At 40.0% G+C, this 22,299-nt stretch overlaps 1 protein-coding gene across 1 annotated transcript in view; it reads left to right on the top strand.

Annotated features, from left to right (window-relative positions):
- The window catches only part of CAP2 (cyclase associated actin cytoskeleton regulatory protein 2), a 152,707-nt gene that overhangs the window by 31,634 nt on the left and 98,774 nt on the right, over nt 1-22,299 (top strand). The window contains exon 3 of the mRNA XM_069563318.1: nt 4,476-4,576. Within this exon, the coding sequence (XP_069419419.1) occupies nt 4,476-4,576 (101 nt within the window). The remainder of the gene's footprint in view (nt 1-4,475; nt 4,577-22,299) is intronic.

Below are 22,299 nucleotides of genomic sequence, written 5' to 3'. Positions count from 1 at the left end.
GACACCCTTGTCTTGTTCCTGACTTTAGGGGAAATGCTTTCAATTTTTCACCATTGAGGATAATGTTTGCTGTGGGTTTGTCATAGATAGCTTTTATTATGTTGAGGTATGTTCCTTCTATTCCTGCTTTCTGGAGAGTTTTTATCATAAATGGATGTTGAATTTTGTCAAAGGCCTTCTCTGCATCTATTGAGATAATCATATGGTTTTTATTTTTCAATTTGTTAATGTGGTGAATTACATTGATTGATTTGCGGATATTGAAGAATCCTTGCATCCCTGGGATAAAGCCCACTTGGTCATGGTGTATGATCTTTTTAATATGTTGTTGGATTCTGATTGCTAGAATTTTGTTGAGGATTTTTGCATCTATGTTCATCAGAGATATTGGCCTGTAGTTTTCTTTTTTTGTGACATCTTTGTCAGGTTTTGGTATTAGGGTGATGGTGGCCTCATAGAATGAGTTTGGAAGTTTACCTTCCTCTGCAATTTTCTGGAAGAGTTTGAGTAGGATAGGTGTTAGCTCTTCTCGAAATTTTTGGTAGAATTCAGCTGTGAAGCCATCTGGACCTGGGCTTTTGTTTGCTGGAAGATTTCTGATTACAGTATCAATTTCCGTGCTTGTGATGGGTCTGTTAAGATTTTCTATTTCTTCCTGGTTCAGTTTTGGAAAATTGTACTTTTCTAAGAATTTGTCCATTTCTTCCATGTTGTCCATTTTATTGGCATACAACTGCTGATAGTAGTCTCTTATGATCCTTTGTATTTCTGTGTTGTCTGTTGTGATCTCTCCATTTTCATTTCTAATTTTATTGATTTGATTTTTCTCTCTTTGCTTCTTGATGAGTCTGGCTAATGGTTTGTCAATTTTATTTATCCTTTCAAAGAACCAGCTTTTGGCTTTGTTGATTTTTGCTATGGTCTCTTTTGTTTCTTTTGCATTTATTTCTGCCCTAATTTTTAAGATTTCTTTCCTTCTACTAACTCTGGGGTTCTCCAACTCTTCCTTTTCTAGTTGCTTTAGTTGTAGAGTTAGGTTGTTTATTTGACTTTTTTCTTGCTTCTTGAAGTATGCCTGTATTGCTATGAACTTTCCTCTTAGCACTGCTTTTATAGTGTCCCACAGGTTTTGGGTTGTTGTGTTTTCATTTTCATTAGTTTCTATGCATATTTTGATTTCTTTTTTGATTTCTTCTGTGATTTGTTGGTTATTCAGAAGTGTGTTGTTCAACCTCCATATGTTGGAATTTTTAATAGTTTTTCTCCTGTAATTGAGATCTAATCTTAATGCATTATGGTCAGAAAAGATGCTTGGAATGATTTCAATTTTTTTGAATTTATCAAGTTTAGATTTATGGCCCAGGATGTGGTCTATCCTGGAGAAGGTTCCATGAGCACTTGAAAAAAAGGTGAAATTCGTTGTTTTGGGGTGAAATGTCCTATAGATATCAATTAGGTCTAACTGATCTAATGTATCATTTAAAGTTTGCGTTTCTTTGTTAATTTTCTGTTTAGTTGATCTGTCCATAGGTGTGAGTGGGGTATTAAAGTCTCCCACTATTATTGTGTTATTGTTGATTTCCCCTTTCATACTTGTTAGCATTTGTCTTACATATTGTGGTGCTCCTATATTGGGTGCATATATATTTATAATTGTTATATCTTCTTCTTGGATTGTTCCTTTGATCATTATGTAGTGGCCTTCTTTGTCTCTTTTCACAGCCTTTGTTTTAAAGTCTATTTTATCGGATATGAGTATTGCCACTCCTGCTTTCTTTTGGTCTCTATTCGCGTGGTATATCTTTTTCCAGCCCTTCACTTTCAGTCTGTATGTGTCCCTTGTTTTGAGGTGGGTCTCTTGTAAGCAGCATATAGAGGGGTCTTGTTTTTGTATCCATTCGGCCAGTCTTTGTCTTTTGGTTGGGGCGTTCAACCCATTTACGTTTAAGGTAATTATTGATAAGTATGATCCCGTTAACATTTACTTTATTGTTTTGGGTTCGGGTTTATACACCCTTTTCGTGTTTCCTGTCTAGAGGATATCCTTTAGAATTTGTTGGAGAGCTGGTTTGGTGGTGCTGAATTCTCTCAGCTTTTGCTTGTCTGTAAAGCTTTTGATTTCTCCTTCGTATTTGAATGAGATCCTTGCTGGGTACAGTAATCTGGGCTGTAGGTTATTGTCTTTCATCACTTTAAGTATGTCTTGCCATTCCCTCCTGGCCTGAAGAGTTTCTATTGACAGATCAGCTGTTATCCTTATGGGAATCCCCTTGTGTGTTATTTGTTGTTTTTCCCTTGCTGCTTTTAATATTTGTTCTTTGTGTTTGATCTTTGTTAATTTGATTAATATGTGCCTTGGGGTGTTTCGCCTTGGGTTTATCCTATTTGGGACTCTCTGTGTTTCTTGGACTTGGGTGATTATTTCCTTCCCCATTTTAGGGAAGTTTTCAACTATTATCTCCTCAAGGATTTTCTCATGATCTTTCTTTCTGTCTTCTTCTTCTGGGACTCCTATAATTCGAATGTTGGAGCGTTTCATATTGTCCTGGAGGTCTCTGAGATTGTCCTCGTTTCTTTTAATTCGTTTTTCTTGTTTCCTCTCTGATTCATTTATTTCTACCATTCTATCTTCTATTTCACTAATCCTATCTTCTGCCTCCGTTATTCTACTATTTGTTGCCTCCAGAGTGTTTCTGATCTCATTTATTGTGTTATTCATTATATTTTGACTCTTTTTTATTTCTTCTAGGTCCTTGTTAAACCTTTCTTGCATCTTCTCAATCCTTGTCTCTAGGCTATTTATCTGTGTTTCCATTTTGATTTCAAGATTTTGGATCATTTTCACTATCAATATTCGGAATTCCTTCTCTGGTAGATTCCCTACTTCTTCCTCTTTTGTTTGGTTTGGTGGGCAACTCTCCTGTTCCTTTACCTGCTGAGTATTCCTCTGTCTCTTCATCTTGGTTATATTGCTGCGTTTGGGGTGGCCTTTTTATATTCTGATAATTTGTGGAGTTCTCTTTATTATGGAGCTTCCTCACTTTGGGTGGGGTTCTATCAGTGGCTTGTCAAGGTTTCCTGGTTAGGGAGGCTTGTGTTGGAGTTTTGGTGGGTGGAGCTGGGTTTCTTCTCTCTGGAGTGCAGTGGAGTGACCCGTAATGGGTTATGAGACATCAAAGGTTTTGGGATAATTTTGAGCTGCCTGTATATTGAGGCTCAGGGGAGTGTTCCTGTGTTGCTGGAGAATTTGCGTGGTATGTCTTGTTTTGGAACTTGTTGGCCCTTGGGTGGAGCTTGGTTTCAGTGTAGGTATGAAGGCATTTGATGAGCTCCTATTGCTTAATGTAGACAAAAGTTTTTTTAATGAAAAGTCAGGGAAAGAAATACAGAGCACCCCAGGTTGGGCCATTGCTACTTCAGCTTTAGAGTAATTTAGCAGATCAGAATTCACTGTGGGTTAGCACACCAGTCATTTTTACACCCACCCTCAATGTCGCTCTTCCCCTGGGAAGTGAAGGAGGAAGTAAATAAATGTGTGAAATCAACTGACTTCCTACTTTGCCCAGAGTTCATTATTACCTTTTAGTTGTCCTGAATAGTCTTGGTAACTATTTGCAAGGTCATTATAGAACTTGGATATATTGGTGTAGATGTAAGTACACTGGCTTTGGATTCAGAAGGTGTGATCAGTTTTTGGATCTGCCACTTAACTTGGTGTATAGCCCTTAACAAGTCATATGCTCTGTTGCATCTTCATTTCCTCATCAGTGAAAGTGCTACCTACCCCCATGGGTTTGGGGGAGAATCAAATGAAAGTGTGTAGGTGAAAGTACCTACTCAACGAAGTATGTCAGAAAGAGAAAAACGAGTATCGCATATTAATGCATATGTATGAAATCTAGAAAGAAGGTACAGATGAACCCGTTTCCAGGGCAGGAATAGAGACGCAAATGTAGAGAATGAACATTGGCTCCAGGAGCCAGGGAGGGGAGGGTGGGACAAACCGGGAGATTGGGATTGATGAATATACACCACCGTGTGTAAAATAACTAGCTGGTGGGAACCTGCTGTATATGGCACAGAGAGCTCAGCTCTGTGATAGCCTAGAAGGGAGAGACTGGGTGGGTGAGAGGGAGGCTCAAGAAGGGGATATATGTGTATACATAGCTGATTTACTTCATTGTACAGCAGAAACCAACACATTGTAAAGCAATTATATTCCAATTAAAAGAGTTTTTAAAAAGGAAGTACTTATTCAGGAGAACAAAAATAGAGGAAAACAAAAAAATTAGGAAAACACTGCTTTCTTGAGCCATTGAGAAGTGTTTAATAAGTACTGATTGGGTGAATGAATGAATTAGTGAATAGAAAGAAAATGATGCGAATGACGTGAGACTTCCCTATTACTTATGGCAGAGCAGTTCCAGCTTTTACTAAATTACCAGGGAATAATAACACAATGTTCTTTTCTAAAGGTGTGGCACCCTCTGTGGAGGCCTTCGATAAGCTGATGAACGGCATGGTGGCTGAGTTTTTAAAGAAGAGTAGGATCCTGGCTGGTGACGTGGAGACCCACGTGAGTACTTTCCTCTGTTGTACTCTGTGGAAAGATTGACTGCTATTAAAATATTTTTAAGATAATAGTCATAACCAGGGCTGGCGAAGGATGGAGGGATTGAGACCCTTGTGTGCTGCTGGTGAGAATGTAAAAGGTGCAGCCCATATGGAAAAAAATATGGCAGTTCCGCAGAACATTAAAAACAGAATTATCATATGATCCAGCCATTTTACTTCTGGATATAGACCCCAAAGAATTGAAAGCAATATCTCAAAGAGATATTTATATACCCATGTTTGTAGCAGCATTATTCACAGTAGCCAACATGTGGAAGCAACCCAAGTTTCTGTTGACACGTGACTGGATAAACAAGTGTGGTCTGTGCATACGACAGAATATTATTCTTTCATAAAAGAGGAGATTCTCACACAGTGAAAACATGGATGAACCTTGAGGACGTTATGCTAAGTAAAATAAGCCTGTCACAAAAAGATACTGTATTGGGGAATTCCCTGGCAGTCCAGTGGTTAGGAACTGGCACTTTCACTGGTTGGGGAACTACAATCCCACAAGCCATATGACATGGCCAGAAAAAGAAAAAAAAGGTACTTGTGATTTCATTTATATGAGGTATTTAGAGAAGTCATAGAAACAAAAAGTAGAATGGTGGTTGCCAGGGGCTAGAGGGAAGGATAAAAACAGGAACTTGTTTAATGGGTATTGTTTTGCTTCTATGATGCAGACTAAACTCCAGAAGAAATTCTGGCAGTCTGATGCATAACAATGTGAATACACTTAACGCTATTGAACTGTGTACTTTAGAAATGGTTAATGTGATACGTTTTGCATTATGTATGTTTTACCACACTTGTTTTTTAAACTGCAGCCTGAGGAAAAGCAGAGTTGTAGAATTTGATCATCTCTGGATTGGTAGAGACTTTTAATGCTACTTAGACCAGCCTCCCAGTTTAGACACTTTTCTATACATTTAAAAAATCTTTAGCATTTTCCCTGAGGCTAGACATTGTTTGTGTCCTTTTAATGAAAGTAAAAGCCAAACCAATTAACAACCTAAAAGAAAAAAAAAACAAAACATTTATTCAGGTTCTTTTTATTCATTTGCCTTTGTTTCTTTCAAGGATTGAATTCAAAATCCATCAGCTTACAGATTTCTCAGCAAGAGAGCATCCCAGCAAAACCATTTTCAGTATAGACTCACAGAAAATCTGATTCTTGAATAAAGTTGTGGTTTGCGGTTTAAAAAAAAAAACAAGACTCTTTTTGCTCCTTCTTCAATTAGACATTATACGAAACACTCAACACCAGTCTTCTGGGGGATCTGGCAACTCAGATTATACCCTTGGTTCCAGAATTGTAATTAAATAGGCATTTATCTCATCACATTTGCAATGTATTTGCTCATCACATCTAAGAAAAATGAAGATTAGTCTCATGGACCTTTTTATTAAATATTCCTGTTGAAATCCTCATTGGCAGAAGAAAGGTAGCTCTGATATGCAGGAGTTCTAGAAAAGTCTGTGTAGTAAGACCTACTTGAGATGTATCACAGAACTCTAGAATTGCTCTGGTTTGTTCTTGAGCTTGATGTCTGTGTTTACAGAAACCTGGTCTACACTAACATGGTAGCTGAGCTTCTGATATGTTGTCTCATGATCGTACTTGAAATCTAACATATAAAATGGAGTATCAGCCCCAAGACACTAAAAGAGATTCTTAAATAATTGAAGAACAGTTTACTCTCTTAAAAACTATTATTATAATTAGTATTGTTACCATTAATATTGACATTATATTATATATAATGTGTACTTCTTAGGTACACAGTACATTATAATTTTTGTTAGTAATGTCACAAAATTCTATATAGTGTTCTTTTACAGGGGAATAATGAAGCCTGTAAATATGTATATTTAACTTTGCATTTTAAGAAATGTAGGGTTTGCATACTAAGTAATTCTCTTCAAGCTGCATAATAAACAGTTCCTTTAAATTTTTTGTAGAACGAAGTGAGTTATCAATAAAGTGTGGCTTGATTTATATGAAATTTTTCTTTCTCCCTGCTCATCAGCTTGAGAACAGCATGACTCAAAGGAAGGAATATTCTCAATAATGAATAGATAATGCTGAAAGAAATGTGTGTTTTTCTCTAGTTAGTTTTTTAACAAGGAAGGAAGGCGGGGAAAGAAGAAAGGAAAGAAGGGAAGAAAGAGAAGACAAAGAGAGAAAAACACTTGTCATCTGAAAATGTAGACTCGGTTTCTATAACACAAAGAAAAGCGCAGGCAGCTTTTGTCCATCTGCCCATGACTTTAATACGTTGAACAAGCAGTTTATTTTTTCTCTCTTATAGAACCATGTGTCACTGACATTAAGCTTGCAGCTGCTGCCTCTCCCATAAGCCAGAAGTAGGGGTTGAACTTTGTTCCAAGAACACACCTGTTGCTTAGGCGAGAAAAAACCCCACATACCTGATTGTACAGTATGGAAATTTGAGAATGACACAAATGTGCATCACGTTAACTCCTGTCCCTGTGTGTAAAAGCTGTTTCACAGACACTAACAATGAAGAAGGACAGCCAAGCTATGATTTAACGTCTGTCTTGTGTTGGCTGCTGGTCGGGCTTAATTTACTGAACACTCAATAGTCTATTGACAGAACAGACCACAAAAAAGGGGAACTAATAGCTACAATTAGGAAGCTCTGTTGAACCGAAGAACATAGCAGGTTTAGAAAAGATTAGATCTTGTAAAGCTGCCCTGTATGCGGCATAAACTGAAGGGCTTATTTAAATTACCCTTCAACCCAGGAACGCTGACACAGCTTGCACCCTTTTTAAGAGATAAACAAACAATGCACAAGTTTATAATAGATGTTTGGGGTAAATATTATCCTCAATGTCAAAGAAAAGGATCCCCCAGAAACTGGGCCTACAGAATTGTAAGCCCTTAGTCAACAATCACTTATCCTTAGATGGATGAATGTGTTTTGTTTTGTTTTTTTTCAAACAAAGCTGTCCTGTTGTTATTCATGGTATATGGAACTAATCTTGGGTCTGTTTCTAAATGATTTGCTCATCATGAAACAACTGCAAATCATATAGCTCTTCCTAACTCAAGCCCTTTTTGGAGATTTATAGAATTTACATATTAATGTTTGTAAAGGTCTGCAATATTTATTTCTTATCATGATTAAGATGGATTCAAAAGAAATATTCTTTTCTTAATTGTTCAATAAAAATGAGAGACCCACAATTTGAACAAAAGGGCAATAAAATTCAGCAAAAAAATATAATACACTACACATGGTAAGATTAAATGGTATTAAACAATATTATAGCTTTGAGTTCCTGGACTTTATAAAGGATAGGCCTATTTAGACAGTTATTATAGCTCTACTTTTAATGGGCCGTAGTTACTCTTGTAGATGTTCCTAGAACTTGTTACTTACTTAAATCATCTATAGAATGTCTTGTTCATTTTATGTCTTGCTGGTTAGGTAACATATCCAAAGGGTGTGTAAGTTAAGGATGATCTCTTGTTTGTATTTGGATTTCAAAGCTGGCTCTTACTTTTTATAGCATGACCTTGAGCTAGTCCATACCCTTCTCAGTAATGAGACTGGACCACATCACTTCCAAGGGCTCTCAGAGCCCCTTTGAGTGACTCACCCATTGTCTCAGTGTGAAAGCATGAGGGAGTTACTCAGTTGCCAAATGAAGAGCTTGAGATAGAACAGCTTCATCACCAATATAAAGAAAAAAAGAAATCTTGAGCCATGCCAGGGAAAGAACCTCAAACAAGCAAAACAAGCAGAAGGAAACATGTCAGAAAAAGGATACGCAGAACACTAAAGATAACATATCATCCTGCTTTATGATAATATAGAAAAAATCAGACTCCTTCATTTAAAAAGACCTTGAGGGACTTCCCTGGCAGTCCAGGGGCTAAGAAGACTTCATGCCCCGAATGTAGGAGCCCAGGTTCCATCCCCAGTCAGGGAATTAGATCCCACATGCCACAAGTAAAGGTCCTGCATGCCACAGCTAAGACCTGGAGTGGCCAAATAAATAAATACAAAAAAATTAAAAATACAAATAAAAAGACCTTGCAGCCTCCGTGAGTCTGTCCTTCTTGGTCTTACTGGTTCTTACTTCTTCCTTGACATGGACCTATCCCTAGAATAAAAAACATAAAAATGGCTATATATTTATTTTACTAATTGTATCTATATTCTTTCTTCGATTGTAGAAAACCTTTATGGGTAGTTTGTACTCAAAAAGAACAACCATTTGCATTTTTGGTGCTTTATAATCTGGGTCTATGTAGAAACCCTCCTGCCCCCACCAAAAAAAAAAAAAAAAAAAAACAAAAAACAATCAGAAGCACAAGTTTGGTGCCTCCTGAGAAACCTGTATGCAGGTCAAGAAGCAACAGTTAGAACCTGACATGGAACAATGGACTGGTTCCAAATTGGGAAAGGAGTATGTCAAAGCTATATATTGTCAACCTGCTTATTTAACTTAAGGGCTTCCCTGGTAGCTCAGCTGGTAAGGAATCTGCCTGCAGAGCAGGAAACCCTGTTTTGATTCCTGGGTTGAATCTGCCTGGATTGTGGGAGACCTGGGTTCGATCCCTAGGTTGGGAATATCCCCTGGAGAAGGGAATGGCTACCCACTCCAGTATTCTGGCCTGGAGAATTATTTATATGCAGAATACATGATGCGAAATGCCAGGCTGGATGAATCACAAGCTGGAATCAAGATTGATGGGAGAAATATCAACAACCTCAGATATGCAGATGATACCACCCTTATGGCAGAAAGTTAAGAGGAACTAAAGAGCCTCTTGATGAAGGTGAAAGAGGAGAGTGAAAAAGTTAGCTTAAAACTCAACATTCAGAAAACTAAGATCATGGCATCTGGTCCCATCACTTCATGGCAAATAGATAGGGAAACAATGGAAACAGTGACAGACTTTCTTTTCTTGGGCTCCAAAATCACTGCAGATGGTGACTGCAGCCATGAAATTAAAAGACACTTGCTCCTTGGAAGAAAAGTTATGACCAACCCAGACAGTGTATTGAAAAGCAGAGACATCACTTTGCCAACAAAGTTCTGTTTAGTGAAAAACCAAAGCTATGGTTTCTCCAGTAGTCATGTTGGATATGAGAACTGGACCATAAAGAAGGCTCAGCGCCTTTGAATTGTGGTGCTGGAGAAGACTCCCTGAGAGTCCCTTGGACTCTCTCACAAGGAGATCAAACCAGTCAATCCTAAAGGAAATCAACCTTGAATATTCATTGAAAGGACTGATGCTGAAGTTCCCAATATTTTGGCTCCCTGATGTGAAGAGCCCACTCATTGGAAAAGACCCTGGGGAGAGATTAAGGGCAGGAGGAGAAGGGGGCGACAGAGGATGAGATGGTTGGATGGCACCACTGACTCAATGGACATGAGTTTCTGCTAGCTCTGAGAGATAGTGGAGGACAGAGGAGCCTGGCATGCTGCAGTCGGTGGGGTCGCCAAGAGTGAGACACGACAGAGCAACTGAACAACAGCAGTGAAACAGCCCATTCCACACAGATCCATCCTCCTCAATCCCCTGCTTGCCTTCAGTCAAGTTGGCCCTCCCACTGACTAGTTTCTTGCTAATAGTTTTAATCTGAACATTTATTTTTATTATAATTAAACAAATACACCTTGGCATGGAGAAGGCAATGGCATCCCACTCCAGTACTCTTGCCTGAAAATCCCATGGGTGGAGGAGCCTGATAGGCTGCAGTCCATGGGGTTGCTAAGATTCAGACACGACTGAGCGACTTCACTTTCACTTTTCCCTTTCATGCATTGGAGAAGGAAATGGCAACCCGCTCCAGTATTCTTGCCTGGAGAATCCCAGGGACAGGGGAGCCTGGTGGGCTGCCGTCTCTGGGGTCGCACAGAGTCGGACACGACTGAAGCGACTTAGCAGCAGCAGACACCTTGGCAATCTCAAGCTCAAAGGATCATGGGACATCTGTCACATTCTCCAGAGGGCAGAGACCCCCTCCACCAAAAAATTACTTGTACAAAGAATTCTGCATCTAGGTTTCAAACAGGCTTTATATCAGGGATCTTTTGTCTTACAGTCTTGGCCAGTTACAATAGAATTATTAGAGAAGAAAATACCTCGGAAACCATCCATTCCAATATACATCTTCATTTCTTTTTCTTTGTCTTTCTGCCTCCCTCCCTCTCTCCATCTGTCCCTCTCTCCCTTCTCTTCTTTATCTCCTATCACCCAGGGACAACTCTCTGAAAGAAAATGTACCTGATGGTGTTAGTCACTCTGTCATGTCCGACTCTTTGGGATTCCACGGACTGTAGTCCTGTAGGCTCCTCTGTCCATGGGATTTCTCAGGCAAGAATACTGGAGTGGACTGCCATTTCCTTCTCCAAGGAATCTTCCTGACCCAGGGACTGAACCTGGGTCTCCTGCATTGCAGGCAGACTCTTTACCATGATTCTTGGATGACTCTCTGAGCCATCAGGGAAGCCCTCCAATATACATCCTCATTTCTCTTTCTTTGTCTTTCTGCCTCCCTCTCTCTCTCCATCTCTCCTTCTCTCCCTTCTCTTCCTTCTTTTCTTCCTCTCTGCTGCTGCTGCTAAGTCGCTTCAGTCGTGTCCGACTCTGTGCAACCCCATAGACAGAAGCCCACCAGGCTCCCCTGTCCCTGGGATTCTCCAGGCAAGAACACTGGAGTGGGTTGCCATTTCCTTCTCCAATGCAGGAAAGTGAAAAGTGAAAGTGAAAGTGAAGTCGTGTCCGACTTTTGAGACCCCATGGACTACAGCCCACCAGGCTCCTCCGTCCATGGGAGTTTCCAGGCAAGAGTACTGGAGTGGGGTGCCATTGCCTTCTCCGTTCTTCCTGTCTTTTTCTCTTCCTTTTTCAAAAAAAAAGAAACTGCAGCCTAGAGGGGTTGGTGATATAGGTGCCATGTTGTATACAGAACCATGACCCCATGGCAGAGGAGGAATCTGGTCTCCAACACCTCCATCTGTGGTTTGGGAGGTGCGTGGCTTAGACCTCCCTGGTTCAGCTGTCTCACTGCCTTTGCAGGCAACTGAATCACTAGTAAGACACAGTGGCATGTATCTGCCACCTCTTCTTGTCCTCGGCACTCAACAGCTGGCGCTGTTCCCCCATCAGATTTCCACAATGGGTCAAGAAAAGGGTGGACTTGGGCGCAGCAGGTGAGGAGAGGAGTTACAGTGAACATCACCATGACTCGTGTCCTTCATGTGTCTCCTCAAAGCCGCGCTGAGTGAGGCAGCAGAACAGTGACCTCTAGGACAGATGAACTGTGTCCCTCATGGGTCTTTGCTTCTCCCCAGTCACTAAGCCAGCCTGCTCTCAGCCTGGTCATCACTCACGGTGCTGTTGACACCAAACTGACAGAATTCAGAAAGATCACAGATCAATCCATCGCTGTTATGATTTCTTTCCAAGAAGGTGGAGAATTTTGACTCTCAGCACTGAACACATACTTTGTTTTTAACTTAAGAATGTTTGCTTTTAGGACATCTAATCCCCATCTCTGCCTTTGAACATTCTAGTTTCATAGCACATTTTAAGCCTAGGGAAGGCTCTTTATCAGAAACTGGACTTGGAATCTCAGCATCTCTGCCTGAAGAGACACCAGGCATCACTAATCGCCAGAATCTCCGTTTACTCCACCAAAAATAAATATCTCTGGAATATTTTGCTGAGACAGTGAGTTGGGTTCCATGAATCTCTCAGGTTAAGATGAGACCTGTGCTTTTCTTTCTGCTTCTTAAAGGAAACCTAAGGAAACCTGTGGAACACCAGCCCTGATTATTCTCTTCTGGTCTATGATCACTGGTGTAAGCAAAATGTAAGAACCGAAATATGCAGAGATGTGCTCTGAACGTACTCAGACTTCTGTGTGCACATTGCTATATTTAAAATGGATGGGCAGCAAGGTCCTACTCTATAGCACAGGGACTCTACTCAATGTTATATGGTAGCCTGGATGGGAGGGAAGTTTGGGGGAGAATGGATACATGTATATGTATGGCTGAGTTGCTCTGTCATGCACCTGAAACTCTCACAACATTGTTAAGCAGCTATACTCCAATATAGAATAAAAAGTTAAAAAAAAAAAAAAACCCTGAAATACCTTTCAGAAGATTGTTTTCCATGTGAGAATTTAATCATGTTACTTAGAACTGCACGCTAGAGGTCCTTTTCCTTTCTCTTGCCTTTTTCTTTTTTTCCCCTGTCTTTACTTCTTCCTAAAACTATGCCAATAATGTGAACATTTGTTGTTGTTTTCTATCTAGACTTCAGCATAATTTAATTGTTTGCCTGGAGGCTGCTTCAGCGTCTGAAAATTAATACTTTGTCTAAAAGTAATGACCTGATCTCATTTAGATTATCTTCTTATTGCTATTCTAGCAACCATACCCACAAAATACACCACACACAGGGACATGTTCCTCCACACATGTATATCTACTATGTACCTACGAATTCCTTATAATACTGTTCAGTTCAGTTCAGTCGCTCAGTCGTGACTCTCTGCGACCCCATGAATCGCAGCACGCCAGGCCTCCCTGTCCAACACCATCTCCCGGAGTTCACTCAGACTCACGTCCATCAAGTCCGTGATGCCATCCAGCCATCTCATCCTGGGTCCTCCCCTTCTCCTCCTGCCCCCAATCCCTCCCAGCATCAGAGTCTTTTCCAATGAGTCAATTCTTCGCATGAAGTGTCCAAAGTACTGGAGTTTCAGCTTTAGCATCATTCCTTCCAAAGAAATCCCAGGGTTTATCTCCTTCAGAATGGACTGGTTGGATCTCCTTGCAGTTCAAGGGACCCTCAAGAGTCTTCTCCAACACCACAGTTCAAAAGCATCAATTCTTTGGCGCTCAGCCTTCTTCATAGTCCAACTCTCACATCCATACATGACCACAGGAAAAACCATAGCCTTGACTAGACAGACCTTAGTTGGTAAAGTAATGTCTCTCCTTTTGAATATGCTATCTAGGTTGGTCATAACTTTTCTTCCAAGCAGTAAGTGTCTTTTAATTTCATGGCTGCAGTCACCATCTGCAGTGATTTTGGAGCCCAGAAAAATAAAGTCTGACACTGTTTCTACTGTTTCCCCATCTATTTGCCATGAAGTGATAGGACCGGATGCCATGATCTTCGTTTTCTGAATGTTGAGCTTTAAGCCAACTTTTTCACTCTCCTCTTTCACTTTCATCAAGAGGCTTTTTAGGTCCTCTTCACTTTCTGCCATAAGGGTGGTGTCATCTGCATATCTGAGGTTATTGATATTTCTCCCGGCAATCTTGATTCCAGCTTGTGTTTCTTCCAGTCCAGCGTTTCTCATGATGTACTCTACATAGAAGTTAAATAAGCAGGGTGACAATATACAGCCTTGACATACTCCTTTTCCTATTTGGAACCAGTCTGTTGTTCCATGTCCAGTTCTAACTGTTGCTTCCTGACCTGCATACAGATTTCTCAAGAGGCAGGTTAGGTGGTCTGGTATTCCCATCTCTTTCAGGATTTTCCACAGTTTATTGTGATCCACACAGTCAAAGGCTTTGACAGAGTCAATAAGCAGAAATAGATGTTTTTCTGGAACTCTCTTGCTTTTTCGATGATCCAGCGGATGTTGGCAATTGGATATCTGGTTCCTCTGCCTTTTCTAAAACCAGCTTGAACATCAGGGAGTTCATGTTTCACATATTGCTGAAGTCTGGCTTGGAGAATTTTGAGCATTACTTTACTAGCATGTGAGATGAGTGTAATTGTGTGGTAGTTTGAGCATTCTTTTGCATTGCCTTTCTTTGGAATTGGAATGAAAACTAACCTTTTCCAGTCCTGTAGCCACTGCTGAGTTTTCCAAATTTGCTGGCATATTGAGTGCAGCACTTTCACAGCATCATCTTTCAGGATTTGAAACAGCTCAACTAGAATTCTATCACCTCCACTAGCTTTGTCCGTAGTGATGCTTTCTAAGGCCCACTTGACTTCACTTTCCAAGATGTCTGGCTCTAGATTAGTGATCACATCATCATGATTATCTGGGTCGTGAAGATCTTTTTTGTATAGTTCTTCCATGTATTCTTGCAACCTCTTCTTAATATCTTCTGCCTCTGTTAGGTCCATACCATTTCTGTCCTTTATCGAGCCCATCTTTGCATGGAATGTTTCCTTGGTATCTCTAATTTTCTTGAAGAGATCTCTAGTCTTTCCCATTCTGTTCTTTTCCTCTATTTCTTTGCATTGGTCGCTGAAGAAGGCTTTCTTATTACTTCTTGCTATTCTTTGGAACTCTGCATTCAGATGCTTATATCTTTCCTGTTCTCCTTTGCTTTTCTCCTCTCTTCTTTTCACAGCTATTTGTAAGGCCTCCCCAGACAGCCATTTTGCTTTTTTGCATTTCTTTTCCATGGGGATGGTCTTGATCCCTGTCTCCTGTACAATGTCACGAACCTCATTCCATAGTTCATCAGGCACTCTATCAGATCTAGACCCTTAAATCTATTTCTCACTTCCACTGTATAATCATAAGGGATTTGATTGAGGTCATACCTGAATGGTCTAGCAGTTCCCTACTTTCTTCACTTTCAGTCTGAATTTGGTAATAAGGAGTTCATGATCTGAGCCATAGTCAGCTCCCGGTCTTGGTTTGTTGACTGTATAGAGCTTCTCCATCTTTGGCTGCAAAGAATATAATCAGTCTGATTTCGGTGTTGACCATCTGGTAATGTCCATGTGTAGAGTCTTCTTTTGTGTTGTTGGAAGAGGGTGTTTGCTATGACCAGTGCATTTTCTTAGCAAAACTCTATTAGTCTTTGCCCTGCTTCATTCTGCATTCCAAGTCCAAATTTGCCTGTTACTCCAGGTGTTTCTTGACTTCCTACTTTTGCATTCCAGTCCCCTATAATGAAAAGGACATCTTTTTGGGGTGTTAGTTCTAAAAGATCTTGTAGGTCTTCATAAAACCGTTCAACTTCAGTTTCTTCAGTGTTACTGGTTGGGGCACAGACTTGGATAACCATGATACTGAATGGTTTGCCTTAGAGACGAACAGAGATCATTCTGTTGTTTTTGAGATTGCATCCAAGTACTGCATTTCGAACTCTTTTGTTGACCATGATGGCTACTCCATTTCTTCTGAGGGATTCCTGCCTGCAGTAGTAGATATAATGGTCATCTGAGTTAAATTCACCCATTCCAGTCCATTTTAGTTCACTGATTCCTAGAATGTCCATGTTCACTCTTGCCATCTCTTGTTTGACCACTTCCAATTTGCCTTGATTCATGGACCTGACATTCCAGGTTCCTATGCAATATTGCTCTTAACAGCATCAGATCTTGCTTCTGTCACCAGTCACGTCCACAACTGGTTATTGTGTTTGCTTTGGCTCCATCCTTTCATTCTTTCTGAAGTTATTTCTCCACTGATCTCCAGAAGCATATTGGGCACCTAATGACCTGGGGAGTTCCTCTTTTGGTATCCTATCATTTTGCCTTTTCCTACTGTTCATGGGGTTCTCAAGGCAAGAATACTGAAGTAGCTTTCCATTCCCTTCTCCAGTGGACCACATTCTGTCAGGCCTCTCCACCATGACCCGCCCGTCTTGGGTTGCCCTGCAGGCGTGCCTTGGTTTCATTGAGTTAGACAAGGCTGTGGTCCTAGTGTGATTAGATTGACTAGTTTTCTGTGAGTATGGTTTCAGTGTGTCTGCCCTCTGATGCCCTCTTGCAACACTTACCATCTTTCTTGGGTTTCTCTTACCTTGGCGTGGGGTATCTCTTCAGGGCTGCTCCAGCAAAGCACAGCCGCTGTTCCTTACCTTGGACGAGGGGTATCTCCTTACCGCCACCATTCCTGACCTTCAAAGTGGGATAGCTCCTCTAGGCCCTCCTGTGCCTGCCTAGCCACCACTCCTAGGGTTGCTCCTCCCTGCTGCCGGCCCTGGCCTCGGGCGTGGGTGGCTCCTCCCAGCTGCCGCCCCTGGCCTCGGGCTGTACTGTATTAGCTACATATAAGAAAAAACAGCCTTGATCAAATAGATGGGCACTCTGACCTGAGTCACTCTAATCGTAGTGTATGTGTTTGCAGATTTCTTAGTGTGCAAAAAGCAACTACAAAATATGCTTTTTAACCTGTAGTATATTTTCCCCTTTCCAGTTGTATTTAGGATATGGTTGAAAATTGTAAGTTTTGAAACATGGCAGTTTACACTTTCATAACATATTACGGAGAAGGCAATGGCAACCTACTCTAGTACTCTTGCCTGGAAAATCCCTTGGACGGGGGAGCCTGGTAGGCTGCAGTCCATGGGGTCACTAAGAGTCGGACACGACTGAGCAACTTCACTTTCACTTTTCACTTTGATGCACTGGAGAAGGAAATGGCAACCCACTCCAGTATTCTTGCCTGGAAAATCCCAGGGACAGGAGCCTGGTGGGCTGCCGTCTATGGGGTCTCACAGAGTTGGACATGACTGACGTGACTTAGCAGCAGCAGCAGCATGGCAAAAACCACCATAATATTGTAATTAGCCTCCAATTAAAATTAATTAATTAATTTTTTAAAAACTTAAAAGAAAATAGAAAGCTAGGTGGGAATTCATAAGTAATAGGAAGATCCATCAATATATTGACTTGTAGTCCCACAGAAATCCCATGAGCTCTGTCTGTGACAGTACATTTTTGTGAGCCTTACTGTAAGTATTTTAAACTGAAGTTCAGAGTTAGAAAAAGGATAACCCTGGATTTTGTTTGATTTTTCTGTTTGGATTGGGCTTTACCATGTTGCTTTCCCCTCCAATCATTAAAGCGATAGCTATCAGGCAAGAAATAACTTGGGAGTCAAAAGGGCCAGTTGAGAAATTGAATTTTTGTCCAGGACTTCATATTTCTAATAATTAGTTACTCCTGGTTTCAAGAGTCTTTAGTTGTATTTATATAATTTTAAATATCTGGATGAAAAGTGAAAAATTCAATTGTTGTTGTTTAGTAGCTAAGTCGTGTCCAACTCTTTCATGGCCTCACGGACTGTAGCCCACCAGACTGCTCTTTCTGCGGGATTTCCCAGGCAAGAATACTGGAGTGGGTTGCCATTTTCTTCTCCAGGGGATGGATCTTCCTGACCCAGGGACTGAACTTGCATCTCCTGCTTGGCAGGCAGATTCTTTACCACTGAGCCACTTGGGAAGTGAAAAATTCAGTAGATTGTTTCAATATATCCAGGTCAGACAGTCCCAAACTTTTAGATGAGGACTCTCACCCCAAAGTTTATCTGTAAGTTAGTTCTTAGAAACTTGGAAAACATTTGCCTATAGACCTAATGTAAGGGATGGGTGGTTCATTTCATATGCAAAGATGCAGAAGAATATTACTCTGTGTGTGGTACACAAACCACTGCCATCCACAGATTCTGCTAATGGTCTGCCACGAAATGAGTACAGAAATTGTGAGTAAGACATTGAGAACTTTTATAACAATCCAACAGAGTCATTTTAAAGGCTGCTAAATCTGATAATTTAAGAAACTTGGACTTGTGCTTTGTGTGTCTTTATTTCATTTTTCTAGTAAGGCTCTTTTATTAATATTTCTTTTACAAAACTATCAGTCTGTGAGAGATGAGAAATTAAAAAGAAAGTCTTCACCAAAGGTTTTTTGAGTAGCACCATGTAATGCAGAATGTTGGGGAAGAAACATGACTCAATGACTCTTGCACCATGATTTTAGTTTTAGTTAAATGAAGCAGGAAAACAATAATATTAAATGAAAAACACTCATTTACTATGAATGCTGATACCTGGGAGTGTGCATTTAATTAGAGAAGGACTTAGCACCAGATAAGGATTTCTGTACAGATTCTGTGTACTTCCAGCTGACGATGGGCCTGGTTCCTTTCTACTTTTGCTACCACGCATAGGATTTTTCTTTTTCTTTGTGTGAGTATATAATTACTCTCCTTTGATTATCAGAATTAATTCAGAATTGACATGTGGGACCAATAAAAGAGGAAAGAAGAAATTTTTCCAAGGATAACAGAGCAGGAATTGAAAGGTTAGAGAGGTGATGTATACACTTACCAAAAGATTTGCCTTATTGAAAAGTGAAGTGTGCTGGCTTCCCTGATGGCTCAGTGGCTAAGACTCCAGGTGCCCAATGCCAGGAACCTGGGTCTAATCCCTGGTCAGGGAACTAGATCCCATATGCCAAAATTAAGAGTTTACCTGGCTCAACTAAAGATCCCACATGCTGCAAGTAAGACCCAGTACAATCAAATTCATAATAAATAAATAAAAATAAATATTTTAAAAACATTATGATTATATAGTTTGCTTTAAAAATGATGAAATGTTTATACATATATATAAAATTTTTTTAATGAAAACAAATGCTGGAAGGATACTTATTAAATTGCTGAGAGTGGTCATTTTTGGGGATCAAACATGCCAAAATCTTTACATCCTAAACATCCCTGTCTTTTGAACTTTTGTAACAAGCATCTGTAAACTGTTATCAGAAGAAAAGGAAAGGAGGATTTGGTATTTTAAGAAGATTTTGGAATTGAGGTATTGCCTGGAAGAAGTTCACTGAGCAGCAAAAGACAAGTGAGAAAACATGGGTACCAAGTAGTGTTGGTCCCACACAGCTTGGCTGCATGCTGGTCAGGAGTGGTCAGGGGTCCAAGATGCCGCAGATTCCATGGGGACCTGGGGAACCAGTGTTCAGCAAGGACTTTCATGGACTGAGTGTTCTATCGTAAGATCTCAGTGGTTGTCAGGTCTGTACGGTTGATGAATTAACAAAATCTGGTTTGTAGCTAAATTCTGTGGTCACCAGAGATCTATTTCATTTCCCTGCCATATTTAAATTTTCTGTATTAGTAAAAGAGGCAAAGGGGGAAGAGAACTAGCATTTATTGAGGACCTGCTGTGTTAAGCACTTCGTACAGCTGCCAATGCATAGCTTTACTTGATCATCAGGAGAACACTTTAAGGTGGGTAAATTCGAGATAAAGAAGCCAGGCATCAGGAAGATTGGATAACTTGCTTATAGCCCTACGTCAATGGGTAGAGTTGGATTCTATCTCAGGCCTATCAGAAGACCTGAATTTCATGGATTCGCTGCTGTGCCACACCATTTTCTAAGAATTTAAAATCATTCATTATTTACTGGTAGATATTGAGCTTCTGGTATAATAAAGGCCCTTCTGTGTAGGCACTAGGCTTCCCAAGTGGTTAAGAATCCTGCTAATGTAGGAGACATGGATTTAATCACTGGGTCGGGAAGATTCCCTCGAGAAGGAAATGGCAACCTGATCTGGTATTCTCGCCTGGGAAATTCCATGGACAGAGGAGCCTGGTGGACTACAGTCCATGAGGTTGCAGAGTTGGACACGACTTAGTGAGTAAACAACATGTAGGCACCCAGGGGCCTAGTCTTCAAGAGTTTATTACCTACTCGGAGACTCAAGGCATACACACATGCATGAAACTTAATACGACTTAAATAATACAAAGTGAAAGGACAGTGCTTAGTGTTACAGTGCATTCTAGAATAAGGAGTACTTGCTGCCTCTAGTTTTTCTGATTCATTGCAGCAGCCAAGTATCCTTTACTTGTATAGACCCCAAAATTCAGCAACCATGCAGTACTTCTGGCTTTGAGAGTCAAAGGATTTAGTTTAAACATGTTAGTAAAATGCTTTCGATTCCTTAAGTGTTAGAAAAGCAAGTTAGAGAATTTTGAGAGTGGCGAATTTGCCAAGTGTCTTGTCACTATGCATTGACTAAATTTGAAAATGAAATTAATTTCAGAGAAGAGTTTTGTTCAGATTACAAACTTATTCTGCCTGTCAGAAAAGCAAACAGATTTAAATATACAATAGTGTGTTCTTTTTTTCTATTCTGATGTCTTAAGAAATACTCTCTGGTTTTAATTATTTCAAACAGTTGGTTTTTTAAAAGGTCATCTGCTACAGTTAATTGTTTTAAAAAGTTTTATATTGGGTTTTTAAAATTACAGTGATTAGTTTTATACTACAGATTTTACAGACTTTTCTACACATTCTGTTGTTTGTGACCTGCTTGTTTTGACGATGTGTTCTGGGCCTCTTTCCAGATCAGTAAGTTGAGGTCTGTACTATCACTTTTAATGACTGCATAGTGTTTCATTGCATGGTTATACCCTCATTGATGTAAACAATCAAAATCATACGTGGAGGAAATAATATATACAAGGATGCAGAGCCCAGATGAGGGTAAGACAATTAAGGCCTTAGGGTGTGACTCTGAAAGGACGTACACCTGGGCTCCGCGATTGCCTCACCTAGTCTCTTCCCTGAAAGGATGGGCATCTAGTGGTATTTCAATTCAATTCAGTCACTCAGTCGTGTTTGACTCTTTGCGACCCCATGGACTGCAGAACGCCAAGCTTCCTTGGCCATCACCAATTCCCGGAGCTTACTTAAACTCATGTCCATCCAGTCAGTGGTATTTATAATCATTTTAAAAATTACTGACATTTGACTTTTTTTGTTTTTTTCCCTATTATAAATGAAGTTACAGTGCAAATCCCTATACAAATGCTATTCTATAATTGTACAATTATTTTCTCAAGGAAAAGTCCAAGGATTGGTAGTGCTGGGTCAGTGATAAATGCTCCCCCACCCCATCCCACCCTTCCTGCCCTCCACATACACTGTACTGATTCATACTCTCAGTGTCTAAAAGTGCTTCAGGCTGTTGGGTGATAATTACAAACTAGCAAAATAAGAATTTTAGGGACACAATGCATGATTTGAACGCATATTATTATTCATGGAATTAATTGTTTAAAAATACTTTGCCCTCTGTTACACTAGCAAGAAGATAAAAACAAAGCTCTATGTCCCCCTGTATTTTTTGCCAGAGAAGATCATTTATCAGTGCTACCTTTTATTTATTTGACATGGGAGGAAGTTTGTTTAAATTGGTTCTCTGGGGCTGGATGTGACATGTTCTGGATGGGGTGTTACTTTAATGGAAACCGATAATGCAGCTGAGCTATGTAATAGAAGATTGCAGGCCTGAATGTAGAAAGGACATGTTGGAGCTGTTCCTTAGTGTCAGAACTGTGCGCTGTGGCTGATGTAAACTACTTATGTGAGCTGGAAGTTGCCTAGGCAACAGTCCTATTAATGAAGAATGAACCTCTCTTATTATCAGTGCCTGGATGAATTTTTTTTTTTTAATAAAATGTGCCTAGTAGTCTCACATTGACATTTTCAATCTACCTACTCATCTTTCCTTTCTAGGCTGCAAAACTATTTAGCTTTATTCAATAAGGATGCATTCTTTCTCTGCTAATGAAAGTGAAATCATTGGGGGAAAAAAAACCAGTCAACTGTAAGGGCAGTAAAAATACTAATTTATAACAATTACCTAATATAAAATTATTGTCCTTTTGATATATGCTTTGGCTAAGGCAGAGCCTGAAATTGACTGGGACTTGGTAGGTATTTGAGCAGGCCAGAGTCTTTAAATTAACTTGTCTTTATGATTTAATGGAGTGTTGCCAACATATTTATAAATAAGTGGAGTGTGACATTGCTTTTCCTTCTCCTGGTCAGACTGTAAATTTGGACTCCATTTCATTGTGTGCGCACTAGAAATTTAAAAAAAAAAAAAA

This window comes from Ovis canadensis, chromosome 20, assembly GCF_042477335.2.
Source record: "Ovis canadensis isolate MfBH-ARS-UI-01 breed Bighorn chromosome 20, ARS-UI_OviCan_v2, whole genome shotgun sequence".
NCBI classification, from domain to species: Eukaryota; Metazoa; Chordata; class Mammalia; order Artiodactyla; family Bovidae; genus Ovis; species Ovis canadensis.
The sequence above is the reverse complement of the archived record's forward strand: the minus strand, read 5'-3'. Positions and strand labels throughout refer to the sequence as shown.